Source organism: Panthera onca, chromosome X, assembly GCF_046562875.1.
Source record: "Panthera onca isolate mPanOnc1 chromosome X, mPanOnc1 haplotype 2, whole genome shotgun sequence".
Lineage (NCBI taxonomy): Eukaryota > Metazoa > Chordata > Mammalia > Carnivora > Felidae > Panthera > Panthera onca.
This window is the reverse complement of record NC_138357.1, coordinates 45,217,032-45,233,299: the sequence shown is the minus strand read 5'-3', so window position 1 is coordinate 45,233,299 and position 16,268 is coordinate 45,217,032. Positions and strand designations below refer to the sequence as shown.

The 16,268-nt window shown below is 40.7% G+C and overlaps 1 protein-coding gene across 3 annotated transcripts; it reads left to right on the top strand.

Annotated features, from left to right (window-relative positions):
* Positions 1-13,355: 13,355 nt before the first annotated feature.
* TCEAL1 (transcription elongation factor A like 1) lies at positions 13,356-15,739 on the top strand. Of its 3 annotated transcripts, none has more exons than XM_081792725.1 (3): positions 13,356-13,832; positions 14,244-14,310; positions 14,654-15,739. In XM_081792725.1, the coding sequence occupies exon 3, from the start codon at positions 14,666-14,668 to the stop codon at positions 15,143-15,145; it is 480 nt and encodes a 159-aa protein (XP_081648851.1). In that variant the 5' UTR covers positions 13,356-13,832; positions 14,244-14,310; positions 14,654-14,665; the 3' UTR covers positions 15,146-15,739. The 3 variants fall into 3 exon arrangements, with proteins under 3 accessions (XP_081648851.1, XP_081648853.1, XP_081648852.1); XM_081792727.1 differs by lacking the exon at positions 13,356-13,832 and adding an exon at positions 13,967-13,996; XM_081792726.1 differs by lacking the exon at positions 13,356-13,832 and adding an exon at positions 13,981-14,094.
* Positions 15,740-16,268: the final 529 nt, after the last annotated feature.

Here is a 16,268-nt window from a genome sequence, read left to right as displayed (position 1 = left end):
ATTTGAAGATAACATATTTTTGTATATAGCAAATCCTAAGGAATCCATTAAACATTATGAGAACTAATACATTAGTGGAACATTGTGAAAGGATACAATATCAATATATAAAAATCAATTTTATTTCTTTACACTAGAAATTAACAATCTGAGAATAGACTTAAGAAAATAATTCCATTGGGGCCCCTGGGTGGCTCAGTCAGTTAAGGGGCCAACTTTGGCTCAGGTCATGATCTCACGGGTTTGTGAGTTCGAGCCCCATGTCAAGATCTGTGTGGACAGCTCAGAGCCTGGAGCCTGCTTCAGATTCTGTGTCTCCTCTCTCTCTGACCCTCCCCCACTTGTTCTCTCTCTCTCTCTCTCTCTCTCTCTCTCAAAAATAAAAATAAAAAATAAACATTAAAAAAAAAGAAAATCATTCAATTTACAGTAACACCAAAAACAAAAACATTGCTAGAAATATATCTAAAAAAGGAAATGTCAGACTTTGAAAACACAAAACGTTGTTTTTTTTTTTTAACGTTTATTTATTTTTGAGACAGAGAGAGACAGAGCATGAACGGGGGAGGGGCAGAGAGAGAGGGAGACACAGAATCGGAAGCAGGCTCCAGGCTCTGAGCCATCAGCCCAGAGCCCGACGCGGGGCTCGAACTCACTGACCGTGAGATCGTGACCTGAGCTGAAGTCAGATGCTTAACCGACTGAGCCACCCAGGCGCCCCCACAAAACGTTGTTGAAATAAAATAAAGAAGACCTAAATAAAGGGAATACTCATGTTCATGGATTGAACGACAGTATTGTTCAAATGACAATATTTCCTAATTGATCTACAGATTCAATGCAATCCCTATCAAAATCCTATCTGGCTTCTATGTAGAAAATGATAAAATAATTCCAAATTTATGGGATCCAGAACAGACACAATAATCTTAGAAAGAACCACATTAGCTATCTCATACTTCCTAATTTCAAAAGTTACTACAAAATAACAGGAATCAAGACAGTGTGGTACTGCCATGAAGATAAATACATAGATCAGTGGAAAATAATTGAGAGCCCAAACGCAAATCCTCATGCTTAAGGTCAATTGATTTTTGACATACATGCCAAGAGAATAAACAGGGAAAGAACAGCTTTGAAACTAAAGTGGTGGAACAACTGAATATCCACATGCCACAGATTGAATTTACACCACTACCATCATAAATATACCAAAATTAATTCAACCTGGGTCATAAGTATTTTTTTGATAAAATTATCTTATTTTATTTTTTTTATTTACATCCAAATTAGTTAGCATATAGTGCAACAATGATTTCAGGAGTAGATTCCTTAATACCCCTTACCCATCTAGCCCATCCCCCCTCCCACAACCCCTCCAGTAACCTGCTGTTCTCCATATGAAGAGTCTCTTATGTTTTGTCCCCCTCCCTGTTTTTATATCATTTTTGCTTCCCTTCCCTTGTGTTCATCTGTTCTGTGTCTTAAAGTCCTCCTATGAGTGAAGTCATATGATTTTTGTCTTTCTCTGACTAATTTCGCTTAGCATAATACCCTCTAGTTCCATCCGCCTAGTTGCAAATGGCAAGATTTCACTCTTTTTGATTGTTGAGTGATACTTATAGCACATCGTTATCCATTCATCCATCGATGGACATTTGGGTTCTTTCCATACTTTGGCTATTGTTGATAGTGCTGCTATAAACATTGGGGTGCATGTGTCCCTTCAAAACAGCACACCTGTATCCCTTGGATAAATACCTAGTAGTGAAATTGCTGGGTCATAAGGTAGTTCTATTTTTAATTTTTTGAGGAATCTCCACAGTTTTCCAGACTGGCTGCACCAGTCTGCATGCCCACCAGGTGCAAAAGAGATTCTCTGTCTTCGCATCCTCGTCAACGTCTGTTGTTGCCTGAGTTGTTAATGTTAGCCATTCTGATAGGTGTGAGGTGGTATCTCATTGTGGTTTTGATTTGTATTTCCCTGATGATGAGTGATGTTGAGCATTTTTTGATGTGTCGGTTGGCCATCTGGATGTCTTCTTTGGAGAATTGTCTATTCATGTCTTTTGCCCATTTCTTCACTGGATTATTCGTTTTTTGGGTGTTGAGTTTGATAAGTTCTTCATAGATTTTGGATCTAACCCTTTATCTGTCATTTGTAAATATCTTCTCCCATTCTCTCAGTTGCCTTTTAGTTGTGCTGATTGTTTCCTTCGCTGTGCAGAAGCTTTTTATTTTGTTGAGGTCCCAGTAGTTCATTTTTGCTTTTGTTTGCCTTGCCTCTGGAGACGTGTTGAGTAAGAAGTTGCTGTGGCCACCGTCAAAGAGGTTTTTGCCTGCTTTCTCCTTGAGGATTTTGATGGCTTCCTGTCTTACATTGAGTTCTTTCATCCATTTTGAGTTTGTTTTTGTGTATGGTGTAAGAAGTGGTCCAGGTTCATTCTTCTGCATGTCGCTGTCCAGTTTTCCCAGCACCACTTGCTGAAGAGACTGTCTTTATTCCATTGGATATTCTTTCCTGCTTTGTCATAGATTAGTTGGCCATATGTTTGTGGGTCCATTTCTGGGTTCTCTATTCTGTTCCATTGATCTGAGTGTCTGTTTTTGTGCCAGTACCATTCTGTCTTGATGATTACAGCTTTGTAGTAGATGCTAAAATCTGGGATTGTGATGCATCCCGCTTTGGTTTTCTTCTTCAGTATTACATTGGCTATTCAGGGTCTTTTGTGGTTCCATACAAATTTTAGGATTGCTTGTTCTAGCTTCAAGAAGAATGCTGGTGCAATTTTGATTGGGACTGCATTGAATGTGTATATTGCTTCAGGTAGTGTTGACATTTTGACAATATTTATTCTTCCAATCTATGAGCATGGAATGTTTTTCCATTTCTTTGTATCTTCTTCAATTCCCTTCATAAGCTTTCTATGGTTTTCAGCATACAGATCTTTTACATCTTTGGTTAGGTTTATTCCTAGGTATTTCATGATTCTTGGTTAGGAGATGCATTTTAAATTCAAAAACACAAAAAGGGTTGACTCGGTGGCTCAGCTGATTAAGTGTCCAACTTTGGCTCAGGTCATGATCTTATGGTTCATGGGTTCGAGCCCTGCGTCAGGCTCTGTGCTGACAGCTCAGAATCTGGAGCCTGCTTTAGATTCTGTGTCTATTTCTCTCTCTCTGCCCCTCCCCCACTTGCACTATGTCTCTCTCTCTCTCTCTCTCTCTCTCGAAAATAAATAGTTAAAAAATTTTAAATACAAATAGATTTAAAGTTAAAGGATAAAACAATATATTATACAAATGGTAACCACAAGAAAGTTGGAATAGCTATAGTAATATCGGACAAAACAGATTTTAGAACAAAAAATTTTCATAGAGATAGAGGTATTTTATACCAATAAAAGGGTCAGGGGCACCCAGGTGGCTTAATTGGTTGAGCATCTGACTCTTGATTTTGGTTCAGGTCACGGTCTCATGGTATGTGGAATTGAGTCCCATGTTGGCTATGCACTGACAGTGTAGAGGGTACTTGGGATTCTCTGCTCTCTCAGTCCCTACCCCTGCTCATGCTCTATAGCAAAATAAAAATTTTTTAAAAAGGGCCAATCCATCAGAAAGATATAACAGTTATATATGCACCTAACAGCATCAAAATACATGAGGAAAAACTAACAAAAATGAAGGGAGAAAGAAACAATTCAATTATAACAGTTGAAGACTTTCAACTTTTAATAATAGATAGAACAGGGGCCCTGGGTGACTCCTGGGTTAAGAGTCCGAATTCAGCCTGAGTCACAAACTTGTGCTTGGTGATTTCAAGCACTGGGCTTTGTGCTGATGGTGTAGAGCCTGCTTGGGATTCTCTCTCTCTCTCTCTCTCTCTCTCTCTCTCTCTCCCTCTCTCTCTCTCTCTGCACCTTCCCCATTCTCTCTCTCTCTCTCTCTCAAAATAAATAAATAAAAACTTTAAAAATATATAATAGAACAATTAGGCAGAAGATCAACAAGAAAATAGAAGCTTGGGGCACCTGGCTGGGCCAGTCAGTAGAGCATAAGACTCTTGATTTTGGGGTCATGAATTCAAGCCCCACATTGGGAGTAGAGATTATTTTTAAAAAATAGAAGACTTGAACAAAATTACAAACCAACTAGACCTAATAGAAGTCTATAGGATATCTCACTGACCAGCAAGTGGGTATACATTCTTCTCAAGTGCACATGGAACATACTCCAGAATAGACCATATGCTAGGCATTAAAACAAACCACAATAAATTTGAAAGATTAGAAATACCACTAAGTTGTTTTCTTCTACTACAGAATAAAAGTAGAAAAAAAAAACAGAAAGAAATTTGGGAAAATCACAAATATGTGGAGATTAAACAACCACTCCTAAATAACAAATGGATCAAAAAGAAATCAAATGGTAAATTATAAGGTATATTGAGATGAATAAAACTGAAGATATTACATACCAAAACTTATGGGATGCAGCTAAAGCAATGCCTATTGCTGTAAATGCCTATTAAAAAAGGAAGATCTCAAATCAATAACCTAACTTTCTACTGTAAGACCCTAAAAAAGAGCAAACTAAACCTAAAGCAAATAGAAGGAAGGCATTAAAAAAGACTAGACAGAAACTAATGAAACAGATAATAGAAAAAACAGAGAAAATCAATAGAACCAAAAGCTGATTCTCAGGGCATCTGGGTGGCTCAGTTGGTTGAGCCTATGACTTCAGCTCAGGTCATGATCTCATGGTTCATGAGTTTGAGCCCGATGTCGGGCTCTGTGCTGACAACTCAGAGCCTAGAACTTGCTTCAGATTCTGTGTCTCCCTCTCTCTGCCCCTCCCCTGCTTGCACTCTGTCTCTCTCTCAAAAATAAATTAAAAAAAACATTTAAAAAAGCTGGTTCTCTATAAATATCAACAAAATTGACAAACATTTAGATTGATTACCCAGGGGAAAGAAAGAAAGAAAATTCAAATTACTAGAGTCGGAAATGAAAGAGGATATTACTACTGACTTTACAGAAATAAAAGGACTATGAAGGAATACTATGAATAAGTGTATGCCAATACATTAGATAACATAGACAAAATGGGCAAATTCCTAGAAAGACACAAACTACCAAAACTGACTCCAGATAAAATAGCAAATATGAACACACCTATAATAACAAAATTAATTAGTAAACAAAAAGCTACTGAGATGGAAAAGTCTAGGTCTAGATGGCTTCACCAGTGAATTCTACCAAACATATAAAAATCAATGAGTATCACTTCTTCAAAAATTTTTCCAAAAAAATAGAACAGAATACTTCCTCACTCATTCTATGAGGCCAGTATTATCCTGTTACCAAAACCATACAAAGATATCACATGATGCATTTGAACAAGACTCAAAGCAAGTAAATGGTAAGCATGTTACTTCTATGACTCCTAACAGTCAGCAGAGGCCACCCTTTTGGTTCTATTCAGAACTTACTTCCAACACAAAATCACATTCTAAAAAACACAAATGACCAAGAAACCCAATCATACCCTTTCTTACATGTGTTATTTCCTTATATTTGTCAACCACTTATATTGAAAATATGACAAAGAAGGAAAGGGAGAGGCACCTGCCTAGCTCAGAAAAGCATGTGACCCTTGATCTTGGGGTTGTGAGTTTGAGCCCCACATTGGGTAGAAGATTACATAAATTAAAAAAAAAAAACTTAAAATAAAGAATGAAAGGGAAAGCGAGAGCAACCCACAGTTCATTCTCTTTTCAGTCCTTTTGTAGAATGTCCATATGTGCAGGTATCAAGAAGAGAAATAAAAATAGTTTAGTTTTGTGCAACATTTCCTTCATTCTGGTAAGAAATAAATACATATGCATGTATAAGCTACAAAAGATGAACTGTGCAATTTTAGTGATTCTACATAGGAGTCAAATGCTCTTGGGGTGCCTGGGTAGTTCAGTCAGTTAAGCATCCAACTCTTGGTTTCAGCTCGGGTCATGGTCTCACAGTTCATGAGTTCAAGTCCCACATTGGGCTCTGTGCTGGTGGCATGGAGCCTGCATGGGATTCTCTCCCTCCCTCTCTCTCTGCCCTTCCCCTGCTTGCTTGCTCTCTCTCTCTTTCTCGAAATAAATAATCGTTAAAAAAAGTAATAACAAATATAAAAAGGAGTCCAATGCTCTTGTGTTTGCATTTAAAACTAGCATCAAGGGGCACCTGGGTGGCTCTATGGGATAAGCATCCAACTTCAGCTTTCATGATCTCACAATTCATGAGTTCAAGCCCTGGATAAGCAGGCTCTGTGCTGACAGCTCAGAGCCTGGAGCCTGCTTCAGATTCTGCATCTCCCTCGATCTCTACCCCTCCCCCACTCACACTCTGTCTCTGTCTTCTTCAAAAATAAACATTAAAAAATTTTTGATAAAAAAATAAAACTAGCATCAAAGAATACAATGCTGAACTATATAATTCATGCCAATAATCATTTAAAATTTTACTTTTCCCTTTCTTAGAACAATATTATTTTTCCATATTTTGCTTTTTATTTTTAAAATTTTCTTTAAACCCAAGTTAGTTAACATATAGTGTAATAATGGTTTCAGGAATAGAATTTAGTGATTTATCACTTACATGTAACACCCAGTGCTCATCCCAGCAAGTGTCCTCCTTAATGCCCATTACCAATCCCCTCCACTCAACACCCCTCCAGCAAACCTCAGCTTGTTTCTATATTTAAGAATCTCTTAGGCTCTGCCTCCCTCTCTGTTTTTGTCTTAATTTTCCTTCCATTCCCCTTTGTTCATCTGTTTTGTTTCTTAAATTCCACATATGAATGAAATCATAAGATATTTATCTTCCCTGACTGACTTATTTTGCTTAGCATAATAATACACTCTAGTTCCATCCATTTTGTTGCAAATGATGAGATTTCATTCTTTTTGATCATTGTGTAATATTCCATTGTCTATATATGCCATTTCTTCTTTATCCATTCATTCGTCAGTCGATGGACATTTGGGCTCCTTCCATAATTTGGCTATTGTTGATAGTTGTGCTATAAACATTGGGTGCGTGTGCCCCTTTGAATCAGCATTTTTGTATCCTTTGGATAAATACCTAGTAGTGCAATTGCTGGGTCATACGGTAATTCTTTTTTTTTTTTTTTTTTTTTTTTTTAATGCCCAGGTTATTTATTTATTTATTTATTTACCATTTATTCAGTTTTTGAGAGAGAGAGAGACAGACAGAGCGTGAGCAGGGTAGGGGCAGAGAGAGAGGGAGACACAGAACCTGAAGCAGGCTCCAGGCTCTGAGCTGTCAGCACAGGGCCTGATGCAGGGCTCAAACTCACAAACCATGAGATCATGACCTGAGGTGAAGTCAGACGCTTAACTGACTGTGCCACCCAGGCGCCCTGGGTAATTCTATTTTTAATTTTTTGAGAAACCTCCATACTGTTTTCCAGAGTAGCTATACCAGTTTGTATTCCCACCCACCAGCAGTGAAAAAGTAGAACAATATTACCTAATAAATAAAAAGCACCATGTCAAGGTCAACAGCAATGTTTATAAATCCTCTGATAGCATGTAGCTTTGATATGATGTGATAAAATGGTACTTTATCTCTGTGATATTCCTCCCAAAAACCCATTATCCCAGTCTAACCAAGAGAAAAAAACCAGCCATATCCTATTAGATGACCATTCTACAAACACCTGACTAGTACTCAAAATTGTAAATGTCATCAAAATCAGAGAAAGTCCAAGAAATTGTAATAGCCAAGGGGAACCTAAGGAGATATGACAACTAAAAGTAATGTGGTATTCTGGATGGGGCTCAGGAGTAGAAAAGGTAAAACAAAGGACTAGGAAAAAACAAAGGAAATTTTAATAAAATATAGACTTCAGCTAATGATAATATGTCAATATTGTTTCCTTAGTTCTAACAAATGTACCATATTAATGTAAGGTGCTACTGGATGTGGAATATATGAGAATCCTCTATATCTTCTTAATTTTTCTTTGAATCTAAAACTGTTCTAAAAAATGAAGTCTATTTAAAAAAAGAACATGGAAAATCGAAAGAGAGACCACAGGAGAAAGAAAAGCTTTATATTTCAGTCCCTTTAAAGGCACATTTTTCGTGCTCTTTGAACAAGGGGCCTTGCATTATCATTTTACACAGGGCATCACAAATTATGTAGCTTACGCTGCCTCTGTCCCAACCTCTGTCATCCAGCCCTGAGACTGGGGTTGTCCTGGGCCCTTCTGAGAGTCCCTGAGGCCAAGGGGAAGGCTGTGAGTATATATGTTGGAGTCTAGCAGGGAAGGTCAACATAGGACAAGTTCTATGCTCTGAGCTTGTTTGGATTCTGGGAAAAGCAGCAGAAGCAGCCACAGTCTGGAGAGGTCCCCACTCAGGCCAAACGGTGTTCCTAAGGGAAGCCCCTCCTCACCATGGTAGGCAGCATGAAGTCCTAGCATCCTAGAGCAGAAAGGGACCTCATTTATTGTTCTACCACAACTCTTTCCTCCACCTTTTAGAGAGAAGGAGGACACAGACAGAGGCATGAAGATGGGTAGAAGGCTCCCAGGCCTCCAGAGTCTTCCAATGAGTAAGTGACAGCCTGGATCCTGCCCAGCCCAGAGCCTGGTACTGCCTCCCTTTGGCCCAGGTTGGACCTGCCTTCCCAGTCCCTGAGTAATTTCCCAGCAGCCTGAGTTGCTACTCAGAGTCCCTTCCTTGTTTCTCTGGACATAAGCAGAGTGACAGAGGGTAGGGAGGGAGAGAGGGAAAGGGAGGGAGAGAGAGAGAGAGAGACAGAGAGAGAGAGAGAATGAGAATGAGAATGTACCCAGTTAGGATGAGGCCAGAAGCAGAAAAGAGAAGACTCTTGTCATTCCATTTCCACTTGGCTATTTGGGAGAGCCTGAGAGCTATAGGCTGAATAGGGCCTGCTGCAATCGACAGCAGATAGTCTTGAGACTAAAGTACTGCCATGGGTGTCATTAGGAAAGAATGCAGAGGTGGCAGAAGAAGGGGGAACCTCTGAGCTGGAGAGGGCATTTCTCCTCAACTCCAGGCAGACAGGCCCTGCAAAGTAAAACCAGACCTCCATGGAGTCTGTGTTGTAGACAGGCTCAGAGGGAGGGGCTCTGTTTCTGCCACAGAAGTGCAGCCTCACCAGGGAACAGGAATCCCTAAACCAGAAACTCACTCTGGACTTCCTCAGATCCCCAGAGAAAGGCCACGCCCCTGGAGACGGTTGTCATGGCAGCAGCTGCCTGGGGCTGACTGCCTTCCCCCTTGCTTGCATGGCTGCCCTGCTTGCCTTCTGATACCTTCAGCTCCTGCTACCTGAAAAGGCCTGTACTGTCCACCCTGGCTGCATGTAAATGTACCTGGAGCCCACTGCCCAGGAACTGTTTTACAAGGTGGTTAAAGGTTCCCTCTCTTACATCATACTGCTAGGGTTTCAATCCTATCTCGGCTAGTATCACGTGTGTTTCCATCGGAACAATTTGTAACCTCCAAGAACCTTAGTTTCACCTTTAAAATGGCATTTCTTAGACTTAAACCCTCCCTAGAAATTTTGACCTAAGCAACATGTCCTCACAGGGCCCTAAGTCAGCAGTATCAAATCAAATCCAAGAGAAGGGTTATTTCATAGCCCTCACCCCAACTACACACAAACAAGTAGCAGACCACATTCCCTTGTAACAAATGGTGTCACCACGGCAGAAGCACCATCATCTTATTTCCTCTTGAGAGCGCTTTCTCTCAAGGGAACCCCAAATCAGTTACTGTCAGGCAGAGACTTAGAGCCAACACAAAGACATTGTTTTCATTCTTCCATTCCCAGTTCTAATTCTTTATATCTCCCTTTTCTGACCCCCATGTTTACTAAATTCTCATCAAGGGTTAATTTATAGTGGTTTGGGAGCTTTCAGAGGCAACTGTGTCCTCTATCAGCAGCGCTAGAAAGGAATCCCACCCTACAAAGTCACATTGAGAGAGGAAAGGAGGGGAACTGGCCTGGCAGGACACACTCTTGGCTGCCAAACCCAACAGGGGAAAATAATTTCTTCATTTGAAGTTAGAGTTCTTTGCTGAGATCTCCTCCAGATCTTTCCTGAGCTTGCTGAATTTATCATCCTATTTAGTACTAATGGCATGCTTTAAATTAATATTTTGTAGTAATGTGCTGAATGACAGAATTTGGATTCTGTCCAAGAATAAGGGAGTAAATCTAACAAGACAACATTTAACCCAGAAAAACAGAAGCTTCTATACTTGGGTTAAAATTGAAATTATTCACATATATGCACCCCTGTTTTTTGCAGTATTTACAATAGCCAAACTATGAAAGCAGCCCAAGTGTCCATTGATAGATGAATGGATAAAGAAGATGTTGTATATATACACAGTGGAATATTATTCAGCCATAAAAAAGAATGAAATCTTGCCATTTGAAACATGGATGGAGCTAGAGTATAAGGCTAAGTGAAATAAGCCAGTCAGAGAAAGACAAATACCGTATGATTCACTCATATGTAGAATTTTTAATGTTTATTTTTGAGAGAGAGAGAGAGAGAGTCAGAGACAGAGCATGAGCAGGGGAGGGGCAGAGAGAGGGAGACAAAGAATCAGAAGCAGGCTCCAGGCTCTGAGCTGTCAGCACAGAGCCCGATGCAGAGCTTGAACTCACGAACGCAAGATCATGAACTGAGCTAAAGTTGGACACTTAACACTTAACCAACTGAGCCACCCAGGCGCCCCACTCATATGTAGAATCTAAGAAATGAATAAACAGAGGGGAAAAAGAGATACACCAAAAAAAAAAAAAAACACACTCTTAACTATAGAGAACAAATGGTTACCAGAGAGGAAGTAGGGGGTGGGGAATGGGTGAAATAGGTAAAAGAGATTAAGGGTACACTTATCTTCATGAGCACTAAGTAATATATATATATAGAATTATTGAATACTATATTGTACACCTGAAAGTAATTTAACACTATATGTTAACTGTACTGGAATGAAAATTTTTAAAATTAAAGTGATTCATATAAGGCTATTAACAGGGATGTGTGAAACAGATTTGGGAGTGTCAGGTGATTGCAATTTAAAGTGGATTCAACTGTGTAATATGGCATCCACAAAATCTAACTATGATCTTAGGATTCATCTACAGGTGTATAGTGGCTATTCTATAGTGAAGGGTGTGATAAGATCACTCCATTCAACACAAGGCAGAACATTCAGTATTTTTTCAGAGACATTTATAAATTCAGGAGCATGTAGGATGGTGAGTGACTTAGAAAAAGTATATCACATTAGAAAGAACTGAAAATAACTGGGAAGGTTAAGACTAAAAAAAGTCTTGGTGTGATTGTTTAAGGATTAGAGATAGCATATTGAAAATGCTTAGCACAATGCCTGGCATAAGTGTTCAATTAATGTTAATTAAAAAACAATAATTAGTAATATTATTAGCGTTAGGTCATACTATTATTATTACTATTTCTATTATTATAGTTAATGCTTACAGGGTGCTTTCTATGTGCTAGGCACCTTTCCAAGTCCTTTACATATACTGACTCATTTACTGATTTTATCAATCCATTGAGATAGGTACTATAATGTCTCCAATTTTGCAGATGAAGAAGTTGAGTCACAGAAAATTTAAGTGGATTGCCTGGTATGTCTCACAGCTGGGAAAGGGAAAGAACTAGAATATTAACTCTAATACTTGTTTTGTACCACTCCAGAAAGTAGAATCAACACCAATGTATGTCAACTACTGGGAAGCAGACCTCAGCTCAACAAAAGTAAAACTACTCTGAATAAAACTGTCTGAAATTTCAATGGGTGTCTTTTAAGGTAGTGAGTTCTCCATCACAGGATGTAAGGGGGAAAAGGTCAGAAATGATGAAATGCAAATAAAATGGGGGTCCTCTTGGAAAGAGATGAGGCCAAACTTTGGTGAAAAGAATAAAGAAGGTATAGTGAAACTTGGCTTTTAAAAGACACACATCACTGAAAAATGGAAAAGTAAAAGTTAGAGAAAAGATATAAAAGTGAACTAATATCTGTCTTGCTTCTACCTTAACACAAAATAAATTAGATGTTGGAAAAAAAAAGCTCTTAAACTGGGAAATTTCCTGAATGAATTTCTGTTTGGAAACTTACTAGATGGCCTGGACTTGAAAAAAAAATCCCAGGGTCCTAACAGATCTGACAGCCATCAACCCTAAAGTATAAAATACAGAGAGGAGAGGTATAGTCTACTTTCCAGAAGAAAGGGCACCTGCATGAGAAGTAGCATCCAGGCTGATGTGAGTAGGTAAGATGCAGGGATGAGAGACTGAAGATCATAACACCATTAGATTCAGGGGCACCTGGGTGGCTCAGTCTGTTAAAAGTCCCACTTTGGCTCAGGTCATGATGGCATGGTTTGTGAGCTCGAGCTCCGCTTCGGGCTCCGTGCTGATGGCATGGAGTCTGCTTGGAATTCTCCCTCTCGCCCTCTCTCTTTCTCTGCCCCCCCCCCCAACTCACACTCGCCCTCTCAAAATAAACTTAAAAAAAAAAACACCATTAGATTCAAACATACATACTTGTAAAGACAATTGAGTATGTTAATATGGTTTTAATCCTGTTACTCCATGTGTGATGAACAGAATTATTGCATAGTTGAATATGAATGTCTTCTGTGCTGAATCTTTTGGATACAGCAGTCCAGGAGCCAGATATTTGCTGATTTAATGAATTAATATATATACACTTTATCAACCAGCAACACCAAGAGGTGGCCGCTTAAGGATTTAGAATCCCAGAAAAATATTTCTTCTATTATGAATAATTACTGAAGAGTGTGTGTTTGCGTGTGTGTATGTATCACACACACATAATAGTATATATAGGGGTGCCTGGCTGGCTCACTTGGTGGAACATGCAACTCTTGATCTCTGGGTCAAGTTGGAACCCCATGTGTGGCGTGGAGTTTACCTAAATTTTTTTTTAATTATATATATAATGCCACACTCTCCACCCCAAATGCTCCCATTTCAGAAAATAAATCTTTAGATTTTTTGTACTTAGATGGACAAATGTGTATTTTGATTTATGAAAATCATCAAAGTATTTATGTTTTTAGATTTGCATACTTTACAAACAACTCTTTCTAGAGTTCTAGAACTGAATGATTACTATTGAGACTGCAGCCTCTATTTGTGATACAGGTTTGGGGGCTCAAAAAATCCTCAGGTCATGGAAAAGTGAAAGTTTATCTTCCATAAAAGTGACAAGAAGTGAAAACCATGTTGATAGAGCATAAACGGACATGATGGAGTCATGGGTATGGATGTGGATTAAGACTGGGAAAGGAGACATATGATACTGATTCATTAAGTAAAAATAGTCAAATTTCAGTGCAGGATCTGGACTGTAGGTGAAATAATGGGCCTTGGTGTTTGACAACAGGAGAATAAGAGGTGGTATCAGGGTAAGCAGCAAAGAGGAAGAGGCAATAACTCCCAAGACTGGATGCTGACAGTCTCTGGTAACCAGAAAAGGCAAATATAAACAAAGAGGTGAGCGACGAAGCCTGGTGTGTTGAGAGTTGCGAAATACAGGAAGGGTGCTACAGCAAGGCCGCCGGTCAAAGTGGTTAACTGGGGATCTGAGCTAGGCGGTGACGCGCGGCCCTCACGTGACCAGGAGCCTATGTCTGCCCAAGTCCCTCTCGTCCAGGTCCTTTTTGCTTGTCCAGACACCGTCTGCCTACTGCCCTTTGGTCAAGGGGAAAAAGCAGGAGGAAGTAAGTCCCCTTGGTCCCCTTAAATCGGTTTGAGTGTCGATGCTGCCCAATAACCCCCGGGATCGGGATGGCAGAGAGTATCAGGCCTTTCCCTATCTCCAGCCCCGCCCCCCCGCTCCCACATTTCGGTGTAGAAAATGGTGGCCTTGGGGCGAGGTGGGGAGGTGAATGGGGCCCCCTGGGAGTCACAGACTTAGAAATAGTTTCTAAATAATCCTTCGCTTCCACTTGCCCCCTGAAAAGAAATGACGAACACTGCGAGGTATAGGATGGTGGGGCATGGGGGAGGGGAGGCAGTGGGGGCTGGCGCGGGGGCGGCGGCTAATGCCCAGGAAAGGGACGTATGTTGTCAGTTAGTCCTTCCCTCCTCCCCACTCCCCGCCCCCTACCCTGTCTTGCGTCTGTCTGCAGGTCTGCGGGTCACAGCGGTGTGCCTCGAGGAGAGGAGGCCTAGAGCAAACCGCCAGGAGAGGTCCAGGTCAGGGAAGGGGTGGGCAATGGCCCGGGATGGGGTGCGTGGGAGGACGCTGACTGGAACGGAGTCCGCAGTACCACCGCCCCGCCCCTGTCACAATGGGAGAGGCCTCTGGCAAGGCCTGCTGGGAAAATGGTGGGCTTTCGGGAGGGAGGGGGCGAGCGGGGCTAACTGGGTGCGGCGCGGTCCCTAGAGCCAGAGAGCCCCACGACAAGCATAGGTGGGGGACCTGGGCCCCCAACTCAGGAAAAGGCAGTTATGGGAACCCGTGGCCGGGGTTTTGATCCAGCCACCAAGTGTGTTTACTCGACTCTGACTTGTCTCCTATGAATAACTGTACTTAAAGAGGATCCTCAACATGGAAAAATCCTGCAAAGAAAATGAAGAACAGCCAGAGAGCGCGCCCAAGACGGATGACGAACGGCCTCCTGTGGAACACTCTCCCGTAAAGCAGTCTCCGGAAGAACCGTCTTCCGAAGAGCAGTCGGAGGAGGAGGAGTTCTTTCCTGAGGAGCTCCTTCCTGAGCTCCTTCCCGAGATGCTCGTGTCCGAGGAGCGCCCTCCTCCGGAGCGCCTTTCTAGAAGGGACCTTTTTGAAGAGCGCCCTCCCATGGAACAGCCTCCTTGTGGAGTGGGAAAACATAAGCTGGAAGAAGGAAGCTTCAAAGAGAGGCTGGCTCGCTCTCGCCCGCAATTTAGAGGGGACATACACGGCCGAAATTTGAGCAACGAGGAGATGATAAAGGTGGCAGAGGAGATGGAAGAAATGAAAAGAGTACGAAACAAATTAATGGTCATGCATTGGAAGGCGAGACGGAACCGTCCTTATCCTATTTAATGTGTTCGGCCTTTAATTGTTTCCCCTGATAGAAGGTTGCCACCTGAACTTTGTTTGCATTTTCTCATCTCATGCACTTTCCCCATCTCAATTTTAACTTTTTGCGTGGCTTTATTTTAGGTGTTTTGCTTGTAACTGGCATAAAATTGGGTTTTCCCCACCCACAAGCTGCAAGTCTCCCTCTCACCCATTTGCATGAAAAGGTGTACATTATATATTGTGAAGTGAAAACAACAATTTTCAAAAAGTATATGTAGCATCCCATTTTTGTAAAAAATGTATATTTGTATATTAATATGCAAAGAAAAAACTGAAAGTATATACTTAAATGTCTTAACAGTGGCTATCCATGTGGTAAGATAACAGGTGTTTTGGTTTTTCATTTTGCTTAATAGGAGCTTCTCATTTTTCAAGACAAACATATTTTGCTTTTGTTGAAAAAAACAATATGGGGGAAAAATTTAAAAACTGTCAATCATCTTATAAAGACAATGTGGCACTTAATAAATACTTGTCAGAACTTTAAAGAAAAGTAAATCCCATGTTTCCTTTAAATCTCTTAGGCAGAAAAATAAACCAGGTACTTCTACTTAAGGGTCATTCTTTTCCTATTTAAATAGGAATAATGCTGGATTTACAAGGCTGCTGTGGAGCCAAACGAAGATCCTAGAGCTCTATGGTTTTCCTCCACCTGCATATGCATGGCCCCCAACCCCTATAAGGTACCCTTCAAATACAGTGGATAGAACCCAAAGGAGGTTTCACTTACACTCACAAATAATTCCTGTGAGATTCCAGGTGAATGCCACATTCTATTTCTGTCCTGCTATTCCCTTCCCTTGGACACTGCCACATCTACTGGGAATAGCTGCCCTTTTTCCTGGGTCTTGGTCCTTCCATGACCCCCACGACAGCCAAGGTGACTGGGTCCTCCAGTTGCAAAGCTTCACTGATTTCTCTGGAGTCCCTCTGAGCCAAAGCTGAACTCAGTCTCCTACAGGTAAATGGAGAATGCCCCTCCTTTGGTTTTAATATTATACAGGTGCATATCGTCCCAGTGCTGCTTAAACCTCAATGTTTTAAAGAATTCTTAGCAAAATTGTCCCTTTTTTTCTGAAAGCTT

What these genes read in the sequence shown, in the direction of transcription:
- TCEAL1 (XM_081792725.1), top strand. Translation starts at nt 14,666, where the DNA reads ATGGAAAAATCCTGCAAAGAAAATGAAGAACAGCCAGAGAGCGCGCCC.